This window comes from Podarcis gaigeae (assembly GCF_964106915.1).
Source record: "Podarcis gaigeae genome assembly, chromosome: 8".
In the NCBI taxonomy this organism is placed as follows: domain Eukaryota; kingdom Metazoa; phylum Chordata; class Lepidosauria; order Squamata; family Lacertidae; genus Podarcis; species Podarcis gaigeae.
In genome coordinates this window covers 78,776,308-78,793,408 of record NC_139684.1, presented here as the reverse complement: position 1 = coordinate 78,793,408, position 17,101 = coordinate 78,776,308, and the positions used below count along the sequence as shown (strand labels likewise).

General features: G+C 44.2%; 1 protein-coding gene across 3 annotated transcripts; it reads right to left on the bottom strand.

The window, feature by feature from the left end:
* Positions 1 to 1,645: 1,645 nt before the first annotated feature.
* On the bottom strand, positions 1,646 to 16,877 carry LOC310851681 (phospholipase A2 inhibitor gamma subunit B-like). 3 transcript variants are annotated; one of them, XM_083754312.1, is made up of 5 exons: positions 16,790 to 16,877; positions 11,176 to 11,298; positions 6,919 to 7,071; positions 3,047 to 3,193; positions 1,646 to 1,889 (listed from the first exon to the last, which is right to left on the bottom strand). In XM_083754312.1, the coding sequence occupies exons 1-5, from the start codon at positions 16,797 to 16,799 to the stop codon at positions 1,684 to 1,686; spliced, it is 639 nt and encodes a 212-aa protein (XP_083610438.1). In that variant the 5' UTR covers positions 16,800 to 16,877; the 3' UTR covers positions 1,646 to 1,683. The 3 variants fall into 3 exon arrangements, with proteins under 3 accessions (XP_083610438.1, XP_083610437.1, XP_083610439.1); XM_083754311.1 differs by lacking the exon at positions 16,790 to 16,877 and adding an exon at positions 13,148 to 13,303; XM_083754313.1 differs by lacking the exons at positions 6,919 to 7,071; positions 16,790 to 16,877 and adding an exon at positions 13,148 to 13,303.
* Positions 16,878 to 17,101: the final 224 nt, after the last annotated feature.

The window sequence follows — 17,101 nt, the reverse complement described above, 5'->3', positions numbered from 1 at the left end:
AAAATGTTTGCCTATATTGTGTGAAGACTAGCATTAACATTTTGTGTAGAACTACATAAAATCCCATGACACTTCCTCTGTCGGCTTCCTCTTCTGCCAACATGCCCCTGCCTACTGGCCCCCATGGTGAAAGTGCACAAGGTGAGAGGTGAATGACAAGGCGAACCTTCCTTGCCTCTCCTGTGGGTGATGTGCTCCGCCTTTTGAGGGGACTGCCATCCGCCTATGAAGTGTGGGATATGAACCATGCAGCCAAACCAACAATGCATTTTTGCTAGATAGGCACATGACCGGAGCTGAAGCCCTGTGAGTTTCTTCCTGTATGGTTCCTAGAAGGAACTCTGAGAGACACTCCCACTGTGTTTGGGGATCTTTCATCTTGGTAACTGATTTCATGGAGTAAAACCCACAGGAAATGAGCTGTTGTATTCATTAGGCCCGACACTCTGTGAAAATTGTGTTTTTACTAAGAAAGAGTTAACTCAAACTTTTGTGGAACCAGAAGAAACCCTAGTCCCCCTAAAAAATGGATGCAAAGCTTGCTGGCTCTCTTTAACTGTGAGGCCGAATTGTCTGCCTCAACATTCAGTCTGAACTGTTACATGACTGAAATGTGATTGATTAATCTCCCCCAGGAATTTCAAAACGACACTTTAAGAAGTATCTGAATTTGTTCAAGAGGGACAGGCCACAACAAACTTTAAAGTAAATACCTTAGAATATTTACATGGGTTTGCATAAGAAAATATGCTGTACTCATGGATTGATTCTTAAAGAAATTCCTGAAGTATTAGCTTTGGTGGGGGTTGCGCAGCACATCTGCTGTGGCACTCCCCATTATACCTCTAGTGGTAAAATGGGATATACAGTGGTACCTCGGGTTACATATGCTTCAGGTTACAGACTCTGCTAACCCAGAAATAGTACCTCCGGTTAAGAACATTGCTTCAGGATGAGAAAAGAAATCGCTCGGCGGTGGCACGGCAGCAGCGGGAGGCCCCATTAGCTAAAGTGGTGCTTCAGATTAAAAACAGTTTCAGGTTAAGAACAGACCTCCGGAACGAATTAAGTAGGTAACCAGAGGTACTACTGTACCACTCTTGACAGCAAGGCAGCCCAATTTCTTGCATTCTTCTTCTCCATTTCTTGTTTCTTCTTGTTTGGGATGCACCAAAGTCAACTAGTTATTGATTAAAATTGGACCTGAAAGACTGGCCAGGGATTTCACCCCTGCTCGCTGCCAAAGGTATCTCCCATCTCCAAGCACTACAGTGGTACCTCGGGTTAGATACGCTTCAGGTTACATATGCTTCAGGTTACAGACTCCGCTAACCCAGAAATAGTCCCTTGGGTTAAGAACTTTGCTTCAGGATGAGAACAGAAATCGTGCTCTGGCGGCGCGGTGGCAGCAGCAGCAGCAGCAGCAGGAGACCCCATTAGCTAAAGTGGTGCTTCAGGTTAAGAACAGTTTCAGGTTAAGTACGGACCCCAGAATGAATTAAGTACTTAACCCGAGGTACCACTGTATTATTATGTTGCATTTGGTAAAATAACAACACACATTATTAACCATATATATTTATTTTCGACATGACTGAATGATTTCATTTGCACATGAAAGTCAAATACACCCTGTCTTTGAGGAGGAGCTTCTAGACCTCTAGAAAGAAAGCCTGGGAGTCCTCAGGCTGAGACCACCCCTGCTTCAACCACTAGGCCATCATAAATGGTGGTGTCTTCTGTGGCATCCTCGTCCATTGCTTCAGTGCACTCTAATTGAGTGATCTTAAATCCTGATGATTCAAGATCAGTCTCCAGCAACCCCTGATTGTAGTCACACGTACTACTTGTTGCACAGCCTCGGACAGCGCCCATCAGGATGCTTCCTCCTGTTGGAAAAACACACACACACATATTTTTGGAATCCAAAACCCTCTCCCTCAAACTGAAGGGTGGGCAACCTATTTCAGCCCAAGAACCGTTTTCCAGTCTGGGTGACCTTCTGGGAGGTCCACAGGCCAATGGAAACATATGTAAAATTAACCTTTACACGACAGGCTATTTTATACATACATTCAACCCCCCCCCCCGCTCTCTATACTCCCTCCAGGTAACCAAGATTCAGGGGCAACAATCCAGCCAGGCCAAAGCATACAGGTAGGCTATGAAGTGGGGCTTGTGAGGGGTGTGGCCTAGGGAGAGGAGGTGTGGCTAAGGTGGATCCCAAAGGCCAGAGAGAGAGAGAGTCCTAGAGGAATGCCTTTGGCCCCTGGGACTGTGGATCTCCATCCTGCCCCCTCCAATTTAAAGTGCAAATTTGAAGATGTATTTTTATTGAACAAAATCTATATACCGCTTGATTGCAGTAAAAACTGATAGGGACTTACAAGAAATACTTACATTAGCAATAAAAGCAGTTAAAACCATTAAAACATTTAGAAGAAGAAGAGTTTGGATTTGATATGCTGCCTTTCACTCCCTTTAAGGAGTCTCAAAGCGGCTAACATTCTCCTTTCCCTTCCTCCCCCACAACAAACACTGTGAGGTGAGTGGGGCTGAGAGACTTCAAAGAAGTGTGACTGGCCCAAGGTCACCCAGCAACTGCATGTGGAGGAGCGGAGACTCGAACCCGTTTCTCCAGATTACGAGACTACCGCTCTTAACCACTACACCACACTGGCTCTCTTTTAAACTCTTACATTTAAAACTCAATTGAATGAACAGCAAAAGGGAATAGAGCATGTCCCTATCTGAATAGGCTTTTAAGGTGTTGCTGGGTAAAAAATGGAATAAACAGGCACAGGGTTTCAGACAAGAACTGCTGAAATCACTAGCCCCTTCCCCTGTACCCTCCTCCTTGGGCTCCTGCCCATCCCAGACACTCTGTGAGGGCAACGTGGGTCTCCTAATAACTTTCAGCACCCTTAATAAACTAAGTATCCTGGTGTCTTTTAGACGAAGTCATGACTGCTAAAAGTGGCATGATACTGCTTTAAATGCATAGTACAGATGCGGCACTAGTTGCACTCCATCATACAAGACTCACCGAACTTCATGAGACCTCCAACGTAGAAGCATTGATCCTCCTCATTTCTGCAGCTGACGGTCTTCAAGCCCTCGCAATCGTCTGACAAGATGGAGAAGCAACTCGGGCACTTCAGCCCATTGGGCTCCCTCGTCTCACTCTCAGGCACTGCAAAACAATCACCACACCAACATTGCAGTTAGTCAATGTATTTCTTTTGCAGATGCAAACCACAATGTACTGTATATGAGGGGTGGGAATTGTACTTTTCCTTCAAAGAGCGATGCCTACCACCTTCCAGCACTTCTCCAAGCGGTGTGCTTCAGCCATGCTCCATTCATCCAGGGCTACATTAAGGCATGGTGCAAGAGATTTCTGACTGGGGCCACATTCACAGCATACATTTCAAGCACAGGGATACCACTTTAAGCAATTGGGCTTAGCACTGAGCAGCATTGGGGGGCATTCTGAGAGACAAAATGGCAGCCACAGATGCACAGAAACGATGATAAAATTCTACAAAATGGCTCTCTTCCTTAGAGTGGGAGAGAGAAGGAAAGCTCTTAGTAGTTTTGTCCTTAAAAAACACTTCTGGGAAAACATGTGTTTAGTTTTGGTAAAATAATGATTTCACCTAAGAAAAAATGCCAGCTAATAAGAGCTATTGTGTAGGGTTTGTTTGCTAATCCATAGCTCTGTGAAGGGAATAGGGGTTTTAACTCTCAGCACCCTTAGGAAATTACCACTCCAAGAATTCTTTGTCCTAGTGTTGTTATAGTGTTTACAATAAAAACTTACACCAGGGTATTGGGAATGCTAAGGAGAACTACAAAATGGTGCCTCCTCCCACCAAGGAAGGAGGGGTGAGTGAAGGTCTACATCAGGAACACAGGAATGTGAACATCTACATCAGAAATAAGGGTGGGACGAGACCAGAGTTCAAATCTGTACTTAAGCCACGACACTTGCTGGGTGACCTGGGGCCAGACATTGCCCCTTAACCTCACCTATTTTACACGGGTGTTTGAGGCTAAAATGGAGAGCATGAGGGCTCTTTGGAGGAAAGAGTAGGGATGTAAATATCAGAAGCTGCTGCAGGAGAGGGACTGTGAGTAGCATCATGCACGGAATGTTTCTAGGACTAAGGTAAAACTGTGAAGCTCCCTTATAAGTTTTGCTCATGTATGCTGCATGCTGTTCAATTAATCTTGTTATTGATACATGGTTTTTGGTTTTGTTGTATCTGCAGTCTTTCTTTTACTATGCTATGTTGTTAAATAATGCAAAGATCCTCTTAGAAAGCCCTGTTCCCGTTGGCGAAGGCAGAAGCCCATGTTGCAGATGTTTGTAGAAGGGCTGGCCAATCCAGAGGTATCATACTGCTTTCTCACTTACTGGATCATCACCTTGTTGTGGTGAGTGGGTTTGCACGTTCCTATGACTTGAGTGAGCGAAGCCATCGGGAATCTCGTACTCCTAGCAGGGGCACCCAAGGCAGTAAGGTCAAAGAAAAGGAGCTAGAGAAAGAATGATCCCAAAAAAGTCCTCAATGGCGGAACAGGCTGATGATTACAAGCGGTATGTTAGAACAGCTGTGAAGACAGATGAAGGCTGCAGCAGATAGCAATTTACTGGTTCATTGTGACTACTCATGCCATCGGAACAGAGCCCTACTGGGAAGATTGTGCCTTGGTCAGCATTAACTGATCTACACACATAAAACAAATTCACACACGGGTCTTCCAAAAACCCATCTGAAACCCAAAAAGTCCCATGGCGATTGGCAAATGGTAATGGGGCAGGATCGTGAAATCTGGAAGTCCTTACTCATGAACCGGCACATGGGCAGTGGATACAGATTCAGTCGTTCTGATTCAAGGAATGAGGCAGTTGAGTAGAAGGAAAAGGAGGCTACACTTTCTTCTGTAACAAGAACATCTGATACATGGGGTAGGCTTAGCTATCAAAAATGATCTTGTGAAGCTCCTGTCAGAAGTCTCTAACGGTAATAATGAGTGACTCTCAACCTCTCAAACAAAGCACACCAAAAACCAACAGGCTACCATTATAAGCACTTATGCATCAACACTGGATGCTGATGAAGGCATTAAAGAAAAAATTTACTCTCAGAAACTATAAGGAAAATAAACTCCTCCTCCTGGGTGATTTTAATGCAGGGGTTGGGCGAGATTTCGATCTGTGGCCTGGGACTATTGGAAAAGAAGGAATTGAAAACAGCAACAGAACAGCATCTTACTTTTGACAATATATGCAGCGCACAACCTTGTTATTACCAACACATTCTTTGGACAGAAAAATTAATTTTAAACTTCATGGTGGCATCCTTGATCAAACCACTGGCACCTCTTAGACTACGTCATCGTCTGTGCTAAAGATCGCCATGATGTGCTCCTTACAGGAGCTATGATGAGCACTGACAACTGCTGGACAGATCACCAACTAATACACTCCACGGTGGCTATCAAATTATACCTTAACGCCGGCTTCAAGGAAGGAAATCAAGGCACAAAATGAACACTCAAGTCTTTCAAGATCCCATTAAGTGGGATTGCTTCCAAATGACTCTTAAGGAGTCTGCTTTCAGAATTCCCTGATAAGATTGATGTACACTGGATCAAGCTAAAGACATCCATTATTGCAGCCTGTGAACAAACTAATGAATACCAAACCAAGCAACACCAGGACTGGTGTGCTGTTATTCCTATCTTCCTCTGCACCTGAGGGTCTCAGTATGCAATTCATGGTAGCTCACTAAGCCAGGCTCCAGCTCAGCGCAGCTTCCAGCTTTGGGGTTCTTGGTTCAAATCCCAACCCCAGTTTCTGTCTCTAGTTTGAAAAGGATGGTGATACAGGCCGGCGTCAGCAGCTGGTGTACGCCAGGAGCCTAGCCGGGGCTTAGAGATGGAACGTTCATATTAATTGTTTCAGTGAGGGCCACATTTCCTTCAGTGCAATTTTTTAAACTTTCTATTGTTTGCACCACCTGGTTCGTCTCCCCTTTGTGTAGATAGTGCTCCTTTATACCTTAGTAATTAGGTGGCACTGGAGCCCATTGCATCTAATACATCTTTCTTAGCATTTGCTTTAACTTGAAGATATTAATTCTCTGAATGGACACCTAAAAGAAATCAGTTCCCTCCCATACAAGAAGGACAGAGACCTGTCCCACTAAAAATATCTCTACAAATGCATCAAGGAAAGTGGGTTGGTCTAGGTTTGGGGGCTAGAACTCTGGGAAACCAATGAGACAGCGAGTTGTAGTGGTTAGAGGGTTGGACTAGAATCTAGGAAACCAGGGTTCAAATTCCACTGTAGCCATGACACTTGCTGAGTGGCCTGGGGCCAGGAACCATCTCTCAGCTTGAGCTATTTCACTGGATATTTTGAGGTTACAATGGTGAGCGGAAGCTCAACCTTTTTCGAGGAAAGCATAGAATGTAAATGCCAGAAGCTGCTGCAGGAGAGGAACTGTGGGTAACATTATGGGAGGGGTGTTTCTAGGACTATGGTAGAACTCTTATGCTCCCTTGTATTTCTTGCTAATAGATGCTGCATGTTGTTCAGGTAATCTTCTTATTGGGATTTTGGGTTTTGTTCTATTAGTTCCCGCCACCCCCATACTATGGCTCCAATGCTTCCCTGCTCGTTCCCTCTGTCAGTGGCTCCTCCCTGTCCCACCAGTCTGAATCAGGTTTGAAATATTCTTTTCTAGAGTCACCCTCAGGCACCTCCTGGAGCGACTGACTGCCACAACTCCTCCTTGTCTAGGCAGTCCCTGACATCAGGATACTGCCCAAAACTTGTTTGTCTTTCTTTGACCTCTCTCATTACTTGAGTTTTGTGAGATCATCTTTTCTGATGATGATACTTACTTTCAGGAGGTCCGCTGTTGCACATATCTGTCTTGCAGCAGGAGAGCTTGCTGCGCAAGTATATTGATGAGGTTATGGAGACACTGGAATAGTCTGCATCACACAACTCTGTATCGATGCAGGACTTGAGAACCATTGTTGACCCCAAAAGTGCTATAAAAGAAAGAATTGGAAAAGGAAATAACTAGACCTGGAGATAGGACTGGTCTACCCATGAGGCAAGGATTGACGATCACCTTATGTGGCAGGATCCAGAGGGGCAGGTGATCTGACCACCAAGAAAAGCATTGCCTAATGCTCCTGCCTTTGAAGCTGTGATGTGATCCTTGGAGGGAAGATCTGCCCCCTCCTCGTCAGTTCCTCTCCCCCATTTGAGCCACCCCATGTCCCTGTTGTTCGTTGCAGGGATCTAGGGCTGGTCCACCCATGAGGCAAGGGTTGAAGGTCTCCTTATATGGCAGGATCCAGAGGGGCAGGGGATCTGACCACCAAGAAAAGCATTGCCTGAGGCTGCTGCCTTTTAAGCTGTGGTTTGATCCTTGCAGGCAAGATCTGCCACCACCTCGTCAGTTCCTCTCCCCCAGCTGAGCCACATATATGTTTGCTCCAATTGAGCATTGACTTCCTCCCGTCCCCCTCCCTGACTTCCATATGCAATCACTTTTATCTTCTCATTTCTAAATCACCCTGTTTACTTTACCTCCATACTTAAAAGACCTACTTCTAATATTTATATACAGGTATCAAATTATACACAAGGGACGCGGGTGGCGCTGTGGGTAAAAGCCTCAGCGCCTAGGGCTTGCCGATCGAAAGGTCGGCGGTTCGAATCCCCGCAGCGGGGTGCGCTCCCGTTGCTCGGTCCCAGCGCCTGCCAACCTAGCAGTTCGAAAGCACCCTCGGGTGCAAGTAGATAAATAGGGACCGCTTTCTAGCGGGAAGGTAAACGGCGTTTCCGTGTGCAGCTCTGGCTCGCCAGAGCAGCGATGTCACGCTGGCCACGTGACCTGGAAGTGTCTCCGGACAGCGCTGGCCCCTGGCCTCTTGAGTGAGATGGGCGCACAACCCCAGAGTCTGGCAAGACTGGCCCATACGGGCAGGGGTACCTTTACCTTTACCTATCAAATCATAACCTAACAAAATATTTTAAATCAATCCTGTAAATGTTTTAAAATGTTTGTAATGTTCATTCATATATTGTACAAATTAACTCCAGTCCTTTTCAAACACTTTGTCTTGCTGGTTTCAGATTTCCCCCGTCAGTCTCGCCAGCTCGGCATATTCAATCATCTTTGTCTGGCATTCTTCCAACGTTGAAAGTTCCAGCTGCTTCCATTTCTGGGCTAAAAGTATCTTTTCTGCCGTGGTAGCATACATAAATATATTTATGTTTTTTGGGGAATTTTTTCACCTATTATCCCTAATAAAAAAGCCTCTATTTTTTTTTACTAAAATTATTTTTGAAAATCTTTTTCAGTTCATTATATATATATAAAAAACATCCCAGTAGGCTTTAATCTAAGGACGCATCCACCACATATGAAAGAAGTTCCCTCTCCATTTCTGGGCTAAAAGTATCCTTTCTGCCATGGTAGCATACATAAATATATTTATGTCTTTTTTGGGGGAATTTCTTCACCTATGATTGCTAATAAGAAAGCCTCTGGTTTTTTTACTAAAAGTATTTTATATATCATATCCCAGTAGACTTTAATCTTAGGACACATCCACCACATTTGAAAGAAATTCCCTTCCTTCTCCTTACAGTTCCAACATACCTTATCTTGAGTTCTATGCATTTTAGCAAATACCACCTCGGAGCTCCTTTCTGAGGCTCCCTCCACCTTGCGGGTGTCCTTGCAGGCACACTGCCTCTTTCCTTCTGGGGTGGTCATTTGCAAAGCTCAGGCTGCAAAGCCACCCTACCTGTGCCTTGCAGGGCTGCCTGCACTGCTTGCCTGCCTTTGACTGGCAGAGTGGGCTCCGTCTTTCCTCCTGTGCTGAAAAAGCAGGCAGGTGGCAGCCAAGGCTGTCTCTGGCCGGAGTCTGCACTCCATCCAGGTTCTTGCAGCTGGGAAGGGGGAGCACTTTAACTGAGTCCCCGCCTCACTATTGGCTCATGTGAGCCATTGGTGATTTGGGGTTTCTGCAAAATTGCTTGGCTGAGGCGAGGGTAGCGGTGTGCTCTTAACCCAAGCAGTTTAAGGAGAGAGGGAGGAATAACCTTTATAAGCCTCGTCATGCAGCTTGTTTCTCCCACTGCCGGTATGAGAGACAGACCACGATGGTGATTTCACTCAGCGATATATCTTTCATGAAACTGCCACCCCTCCTGAGTCCCTCTGCCTCCAGCTCCAGGCTGCAGCTTGCTTAGTTTTTCCTTAGCGTGCTGGGTGCTGGAGGCAGAGGGACTCAGGATAGGCGGGGTTTCCCCCTCCGATTTACTGCTGAGTGAATCTGTCATCACGGTCTGCCCTTCATACTGGTCCTGGGGTGATATATCAATAAATCGCCCAGGCCTAATCTTCAGTCACCCTTCCGGGTCTGCGTTGTGGGGAACATTTCATGGTTTGACTCAGGTATCCAATTGTGTTGAGCAGGCCCTGCTTGGAGCAGAAAGAGATTTCTCCAGTTTTATCTATTTGTTGAATGTGAGTCAGGACTGGAGTACCTTTGGCTGTCCAGAGGTTTCTACCACCCTTCTTATTGAGTGGGATTAGTTCAGGAGGCTTCATGGGAAGCAATTCATGAATGAAATGTTTTGTGGCTACCCAGGTAACTGGACAGGGTGGATAATAATCCATTATTATTATTTTTTTAAATCAAAATGATCAGATTTTTTAATTTAAAACAGATTTTTTCAATTTAAATTGGACCTTTTTAATTTAAATTGGATTTTTTTTTAAAAAAAATGCTTTTGGATGGAAAATCTTACATTATGGTCCAAAGGCTATCCTCATCAGGAAATAAGGGTTTGTTTTAAGTTTTTCATGTGTGCTATAACTCCCTCGAAGGTATTTCTTAAAAAATCATTTAACCACATCAGTTAACAAACATGGATACATATGCTATAATGTTATTATTTTAGTTAAATAAATTGTTTAGATTGTTATTAATGAAATGATTATTTTTCTCCTTTCAGTAAAGTACAGCAGAAAAGTTGTCCAAATATAAACAGTTAATTTATTAAACCTCACAAAAATTTCATAATTATCTGTGAATGTATTTCTAATAGTATAACCAAATCAGTTATTTTTGATATAACTGTAAAAACTACTCTGAAAATTTATTATTCAAAAACGGAAACTTCATCTCGTAATAATTAAGATTATACCAGCAAGAATGAGTCTTTCTGTAAAAATAATAATAATTAAATCAAGTTTTAATGACTAGTGATTTAAATCATGATTGAAATTGATTTGATTGAAATAAATCCACCTTGTAACTGGACCAATGAGAGTCGATGCTGTAGTTCATAAAGGGAGCATGTACCACAGGCAATTAGGAAAGGGCAATATGTCAGTGTCAGTTTCTCTTGGTTTCTTATTTTAAGTTCATTTCTCTACATTTTCATATCAGTTTCCAACTCTCACCCCGATCAACATTTAGTGTGAATGTTATTTTCACTCTTAGACCCTATCTGCAGGGTCATACTGATTTAAGCAGTTATGGTTTCCCCCATGGGGGTGGGGGGATATTTGTTGAATATATTGGCTGTGAATCCTGGCGGACTAGCTCTCTGCCTTGCAGGTTATTTTTCACTTGGCCTGGGAGATGGGAACCTGATAGACTGACTCCAACTAAAAAAGCTGAGGCTGCTGAATGGAAACTTGGGTTGGGGTATTGTTTGGCTTCTATTGTTGCTGTTACTGGTATCCATCTTTTCTATCTTTATTTTTAGCTCTTCTTATGAATTAGGTGACTGTTGCTTCATTTTGTTGTAGGTTCTTATATGCACACTTTACCCTAGTATGTGCATTTGTCTATTGATTACATGGCCGGACAACTGAATTGCAAAAATGGGAGAAGGGTAGATTCTGAAGGATGGCTTTGTTTTGCTCTGCCAATTGAGTAAACGCACCTTTAAATATGAACTGACTTGAATTTCTTCCCTGCTCCTACAGGCAATGCAGAACCTAGAACACCACTTTATGAAAAGTCATGTTCCGTGGCTTGTGGCTAAGATATGGTCTTCAAAAGTGAGTCTGGGGGTTTACGTTTTGGTGATCAAAGAGGCTGAAAGTTCTTCTCACTTACACAGTTTGCCAACTCCACGGGCAGAGAAGCAGGACTGGTCACTGGACTCGTCACACTCCTCAATGGTGGGATTTGTGCAATCTTTTCCTTCATTGAAACAAGACTCACATGTCAGAGATGCCACTGCAGACAGGGGAGAAATGGGTTTAGAAAACTTTAGTAACTGTGTAGGAGGAATAGGTCTGCGTCAAGGTACATGAACACAACACTTTCTGCTACAAACGCCATCTTACGAGAGGCAGCAAAGGCTACCGACTTCGATAGCTTCAAAAGTGGACTGGATAAATTCATGTTTACCATCCTCTATTGATATATTTTTTCCTGCAACATTGGAGGCACTATTTGTCTGATTACTAGTTACTGGAAACTGCAGAAAGGGAGCTGTTGCACTCAGATCTTTCTTACTGGCTTCCCATATAACCCATGGCAAGAACAAGATGCTAGACTAGATGGACCATTGTTCATCTACATAATGCTTCCTATATATATTCCTTCAGTAGATCTTATACTCTGAATGGGGGTGGGCCTTGCATAGACCAGAGAATGATTGTCCAAGATGGCTCCTGCAGGTTGAGGGAGAGGACCAGTTGAGAAGGTGTGGGGAAACCTTTAACCCTCCCGAAGTTGTTGCACTACAACTCCCATCAGCACCAGCAAACATGACAGACTCTGGTAAGCACATCTGGTACCCCTGGAGCCTGACTCCACTCCAAGATTGGGGTGGTGTGTCACAGCAGCAAACTAAAAGATTGCATGGGGTGGGGGCAGGATAATTCCACTCCCAAATAAAAGGTTAACAACTTTGGTTGGCCCTTTGGTCAGCCCCCACGGCTTTTCTCTTCATCAAATCTAGCCCTCTTTGAAAAAAGTTTGGACACCACTGCTTTAAATTTAAGCTAGGATTCTGTTTATTGAAGAGTTAACTATTGCCTCTTTTGCTCCCCCAATGTACTTGGAGATGCCATACCTCTGTATGCATTTGGTAAAATAAATATTATTGAGAACAAAGTTTCAGGAGGAAAGGGCAGAATTTGAGTGGATGATGAGGGAAGCAAACAGGAAAAAAGTTCAAGAAACATACTCTTTGTTGTAGATGAAACCTAGGATTCTGGTTTATCCAAGAATGGGCAACTGCCCCCATTGCTCCCCCAATGGACTTGGGGATACTGCACCATAGCTGTCAAGTGTCCCTTATTTGAAGGGACTGTCCCTTATTCCAGTGGCATGTCCCGCTGCTGTCCCTTATTGATAGATGTCCCTTAAATGTCCCTTAAATGATGTCCCTTAAATTTCAAAGGAAGAAGCTCCTCTCCCTCCCTCCCAGCCAGCCAGGGAGGAGGGAGGTTCCAACTGTGTTGCTTGGCTGTGTTGCTCACCCAATAAGAAGTCTAAGAACGACTGTGGGGTGGAGCTTGCATGCCTTGTGTGTGGCTAGTTAATGCAAGCTGAGGGTTTTTTTTTTTGAATGTTGGATGCCATTTTGTTGCACGTGCTGCTGCAACCTTTGAGGGCAAAGCCAGGCCAGGGAGCCATCTTAAGTTGAGGCTGCATAGGCCTTGTGGTGCATGTGATTCAGATTCTATTCAGTTGAACCTCTGGTTACAAAGTTGGTTGGACAGTGTTCTCGAAGCTACCAGCATGAGTTTGGCCAGACTGCAGGAGGACGGGGAAGACTGGAGTGCCTGGAACAGGTGAGGCTGCAGGTCCCTTATTTTGGTTGCTGGTCCCTTATTTTCAAATCTGTAAGTTGACAGCTATGCTGCACCTCTCAGTATGTATTTGGTTAAATAAAAACAAATATTGGGAACAAACTATCCTGATTGAAGATCCCTTATATCTTGACCATATGCTTAATTCCTCTCCCTTTCAAGTCCTTGTTCCTTTCTTCTCCTGCTTTAATGGCTGACGCCCCCCCCCCCTAATTCATTCCTGGAAACATGATGAACAGCACAGCAGCTGTGGTTCTGCTCACCTGGATTCAGAAGGGTCAAGAGGAGGCAGGAGATCAGGAGTGTCTTCATCATTCTTGAGAGCTGAAGAGCCAAGAAGGAGTTCGAGAACAGCACTGGGCTGAGCAAAGAACTGAGGCATAGTTGGAGGAATTTATAGAAGATTGCAAGGAGCACTTGCCAGCACCCCGGAACAATGGATTCAGGGCAGTGCAACAAATTGCCAGAATTCTAATTGTGCTATACCATAATATAAAGCACAGTGTTGAAAAGCAATTAAATCTCTTCCCCCTTCCAAGAACTCCAAGGACACGTGCCTCCTAATCTGTGCCAGCGTCAGTTTCACCATCCTGGTTCTGGGGAAACAAGTCCCATCAGGTTACAGCACTGAAATTGGATTAGGTTTCTGGAAGCCAAGGCGGTTTCCCTGACAGCATGAACTTTTTTAAAAGGGGGACAAATGTCTGTCAACAGTTTCCTTTTTGGTACAGTAATAAAATGAATAGTGACCCGTATCCCTTCACTCCCATTAAATGCAGTTGCATTTGGGGTAAATCAATCTCTTCCCCCTTCCAAGAGCTCCAAGGACATTTCCCCCCTTTAACCTGTGATACCCACAATTTCACCACCCAGGAAGTGAAGCCCCATCAGGTGACACCAGAACTCAAAGCTCAGCAGTGAAATTGGATTAGATTTCCAGAAGTCCAGGCAATTTTGCCAGATTTCTCTTATAGTCAGAATCACGAATTTATTTATTTTTGGTAAGGGGAGACAAGTGTATGTCCAGTTTCCTTTGTTGTTATATAGTAATAAAATCCACAGTGACTCACAATCTAGATTTCCTCTGTCCCATTAAATGCACTTGTTTTTAGGCTAAAGAATTGGTCCACTTGCTCTTTAAAATAAGTTGGTTATATTTAAGAGCAGGGGGGGGGGGGATTGCAGGTCTGTGTCCAGAGGAGCTAGCGTATTTAAGGGACTGTCTTTTACTGGGGCTGGATATACAGAAGCTCAGCTCCACGTCATTTGCTTTTGCTTCACTTGTGATGAAAGTCAAAGACAGTGTGAATGATGTGGACTTTGGCGTTTGGGGAATGCGGGGGGGGGGGTGGCAGCATCACAGATATCTGTGAAGAGGTTTCTTGGTGCAATGTTAGTATTATATATATATTTGTGTAATATATAATGTTGCTATGTAATCTACTGTAAGCTTAGGCTCTTCACACTGTTTCTTCTAAGAAGAATGGGACTCCCAGATGTTGGTAATCACAATGGAGAGCGTGGGGAGAGTGACTTTGGGCTCATGTTCTCTTCCTTCACCATCTTCTTCTTCATATTATAAGAGGGAATTATTATAAGATGATGTACTGATGTTATTTAACTCTAAAGAGCTTAGCTTGAATGTATAAGAATGTACCAAATAAATGTTGGAAATGTAAGAATTGCACGGGGTTATTCTGTCACATGTGGTAGACCTGTAGGGAGGCCAAGGTCTTTTGGGGCATGACTTTTCCAAGAGTCCAAAATCTTTCTGGCCGGGGATATTGGTCAGCAAAATTACAAACTCTGTTTATGTATGCAGCTACAGTGGCAAGGGATCTTTTCTTTATGCTCAGAGGTGTGAAGTTGTGAGAATACCCCGAAAGGAAGAATGGATGGTGAAAGCCTTAGAATTGTGTTTTAATATTCTGCTGGAAGCCGCCCAGAGTGGCTGGGGAAACCCAGCCAAATGGACGGGGTATAAACAATAAATGATTATTAAATTGTTGTTGTTGTTGTTGTTGTTGTTGTTATTATTATTATTATTATTATTATTATATGCAGAGATGGCAAAGGTAAAGGAGGAGAGGCTGGTACAACTGAGGCCCTTCCCCACATAATGCATTGGATATGAGGGGCAGGGAGAGGGCCTAGCCTCCCTGGACGGCATGGGGGGGGAGTGCAAGGAGTCTAGATTCCCCCCCCCAGTACACACACACACACACAAACAAACACACACACACATATAGCGGTACCTCTGGTTACGTACTTAATTAGTTCCGGAGGTCCGTTCTTAACCTGAAACTGTTCTTAACCTGAAGCATCATTTTAGCTAATGGAGCATTCTGCTGCCGCCGCGCCGCCGTTGCGTGGTTTCTGTTCTCATCCTGAAGCAAAGTTCTTAAACCGAGGTAATATTTCTGGGTTAGGAGTGTCTGTAACCTGAAGCATATGTAACCCACTGTGTGTGTGTGTGTGTGTGTGTGTGTGTGTGTGTGTGTGTGTGTATATAGGGTATATATATATATATATATATATATATATATATATATATATATATTTGTCTAATGTTGCCACCTTCTAAAATTTATTTATTAATGCATGCTTTTCTTTTGTAAATGTACCAAAGCATGAAATAAAATAAAATTGGGATTATGAGGTTTTCTTTGATCAGTGGAGGCTGTACGTGCTGTGTCCTGTGCATGATGTGGTTGTGGAACTTGCCATTCTTCTGACAGAAGATGCTGTATGTGGGCATGGGGGGACAAAAATGGGGTGTGTGTCAGTTGTGTGGAGTGAGAAATGTTCATGTTTTCATCTGAGGAATGTTGGAGGGTATGCAGTGGCTCTTGAACATCAATATGAAGCTGTTGGGAAGAGTCAACTGGAGTTTTGGAGTGAAACTCTGGATTGGTGCTTGGATGCCCTGGTGCATGACAGCCAACAAACTGAGCTTGAACCGTGAAAAACTGGAGGCCTTATGAATGAGTGATTTCTGGGTCTTGGAGATAGGTCAATTGCTTGGCAGCCTAGACACAGTGGTTCATGCACTGGTAACCTAAAGACTTGACATTGGCAGTATGTAGTGGGGCTGTCTTTGTATCAGGTCCAGAAGCTGCAGCTATTGCAGAACACAACAGCCAGAGTGCTCATAGCAGCAGGCTACTGGCCACATGTCACTCTGTTGCTGAGACAGTGGCACTGGTTGCCAATTTGCTGCCAGGTCACATTGAAGGTGCTTATGTTTATTTCCACTGATTCCTGAGCAATGTGAGCCCAAAGTGCCTACACCCCTGAGTTTTCGTCAGCCTTCAGTTCACAGGAAGCCATTAGTGCAACAGGACAGAGAAAAGCTTTTATTCCTTTGTCATAACACTAGAATTTGTGGGCAGCCAATGGCAGTGAATGCTGTAGGATTTGAGAAAGATGGAAGGAAGTACAGTAGTTAGGAATGGGATCTTTTCCGGAGGCCTGGCCATATCCCAAAATCTTCGTAACCTGAGGCGCCCTTTATGCTCATGTGTGCGGCGCTGTGGAGCACTTTTGCTGAAGAAACATGGTTTCACAATTTCTTTCTAAAATCACCAAGCTGTTCATTTGTCTGAGTAAGGGAAGCCAAAGGAGAATGAAAATCGGGAAACTATGGAGGCCTTGAGTGATCTATACCAGGAGTGGGGAATCGCTGACCTGGGGGCCAAATGCAGCCACTACATGCCCCTCCACAGGGCCTAGGAGACGGGTGGGGGGGAGGTAGTACATTGTTCTTCTGTTTGGGATCACAAGGGGGACATCAGAAAATGTTTGCATATATTGTGTGAAGACTAGCATTTATATTTTGACTACATAAAATACCATGATGCCTCTTCCTCCCTCTGCTTCCTCTTCTGTCAACATGCCCCGCTTACTTGTCCCCATGGAAACAGAGAGTTGGCGCTGAAGTCCGGTGAAAGGTAGCGTGACTGGGCATGGTGAGAGGTGAATGAGAAGGCGGACTTCCCTTGCCTCTCCTGTGGACGATGTGCTCTGCTCTCTGAGGGGACTGCCAACCGCCTCTGAAGTGTGGGATATTTACCATGCAGCGAAACCAACACTGCATGTTTGCTAGATAGGCAAATGACAGGAGCTGAAGCCCTCTGAGTATTTTCGTGTATGGTTCCTAGAAGGAAATCTGAAAGACACTCCCACTGTGCCCCGATTGTTGAGGGTGTGGGCACTTC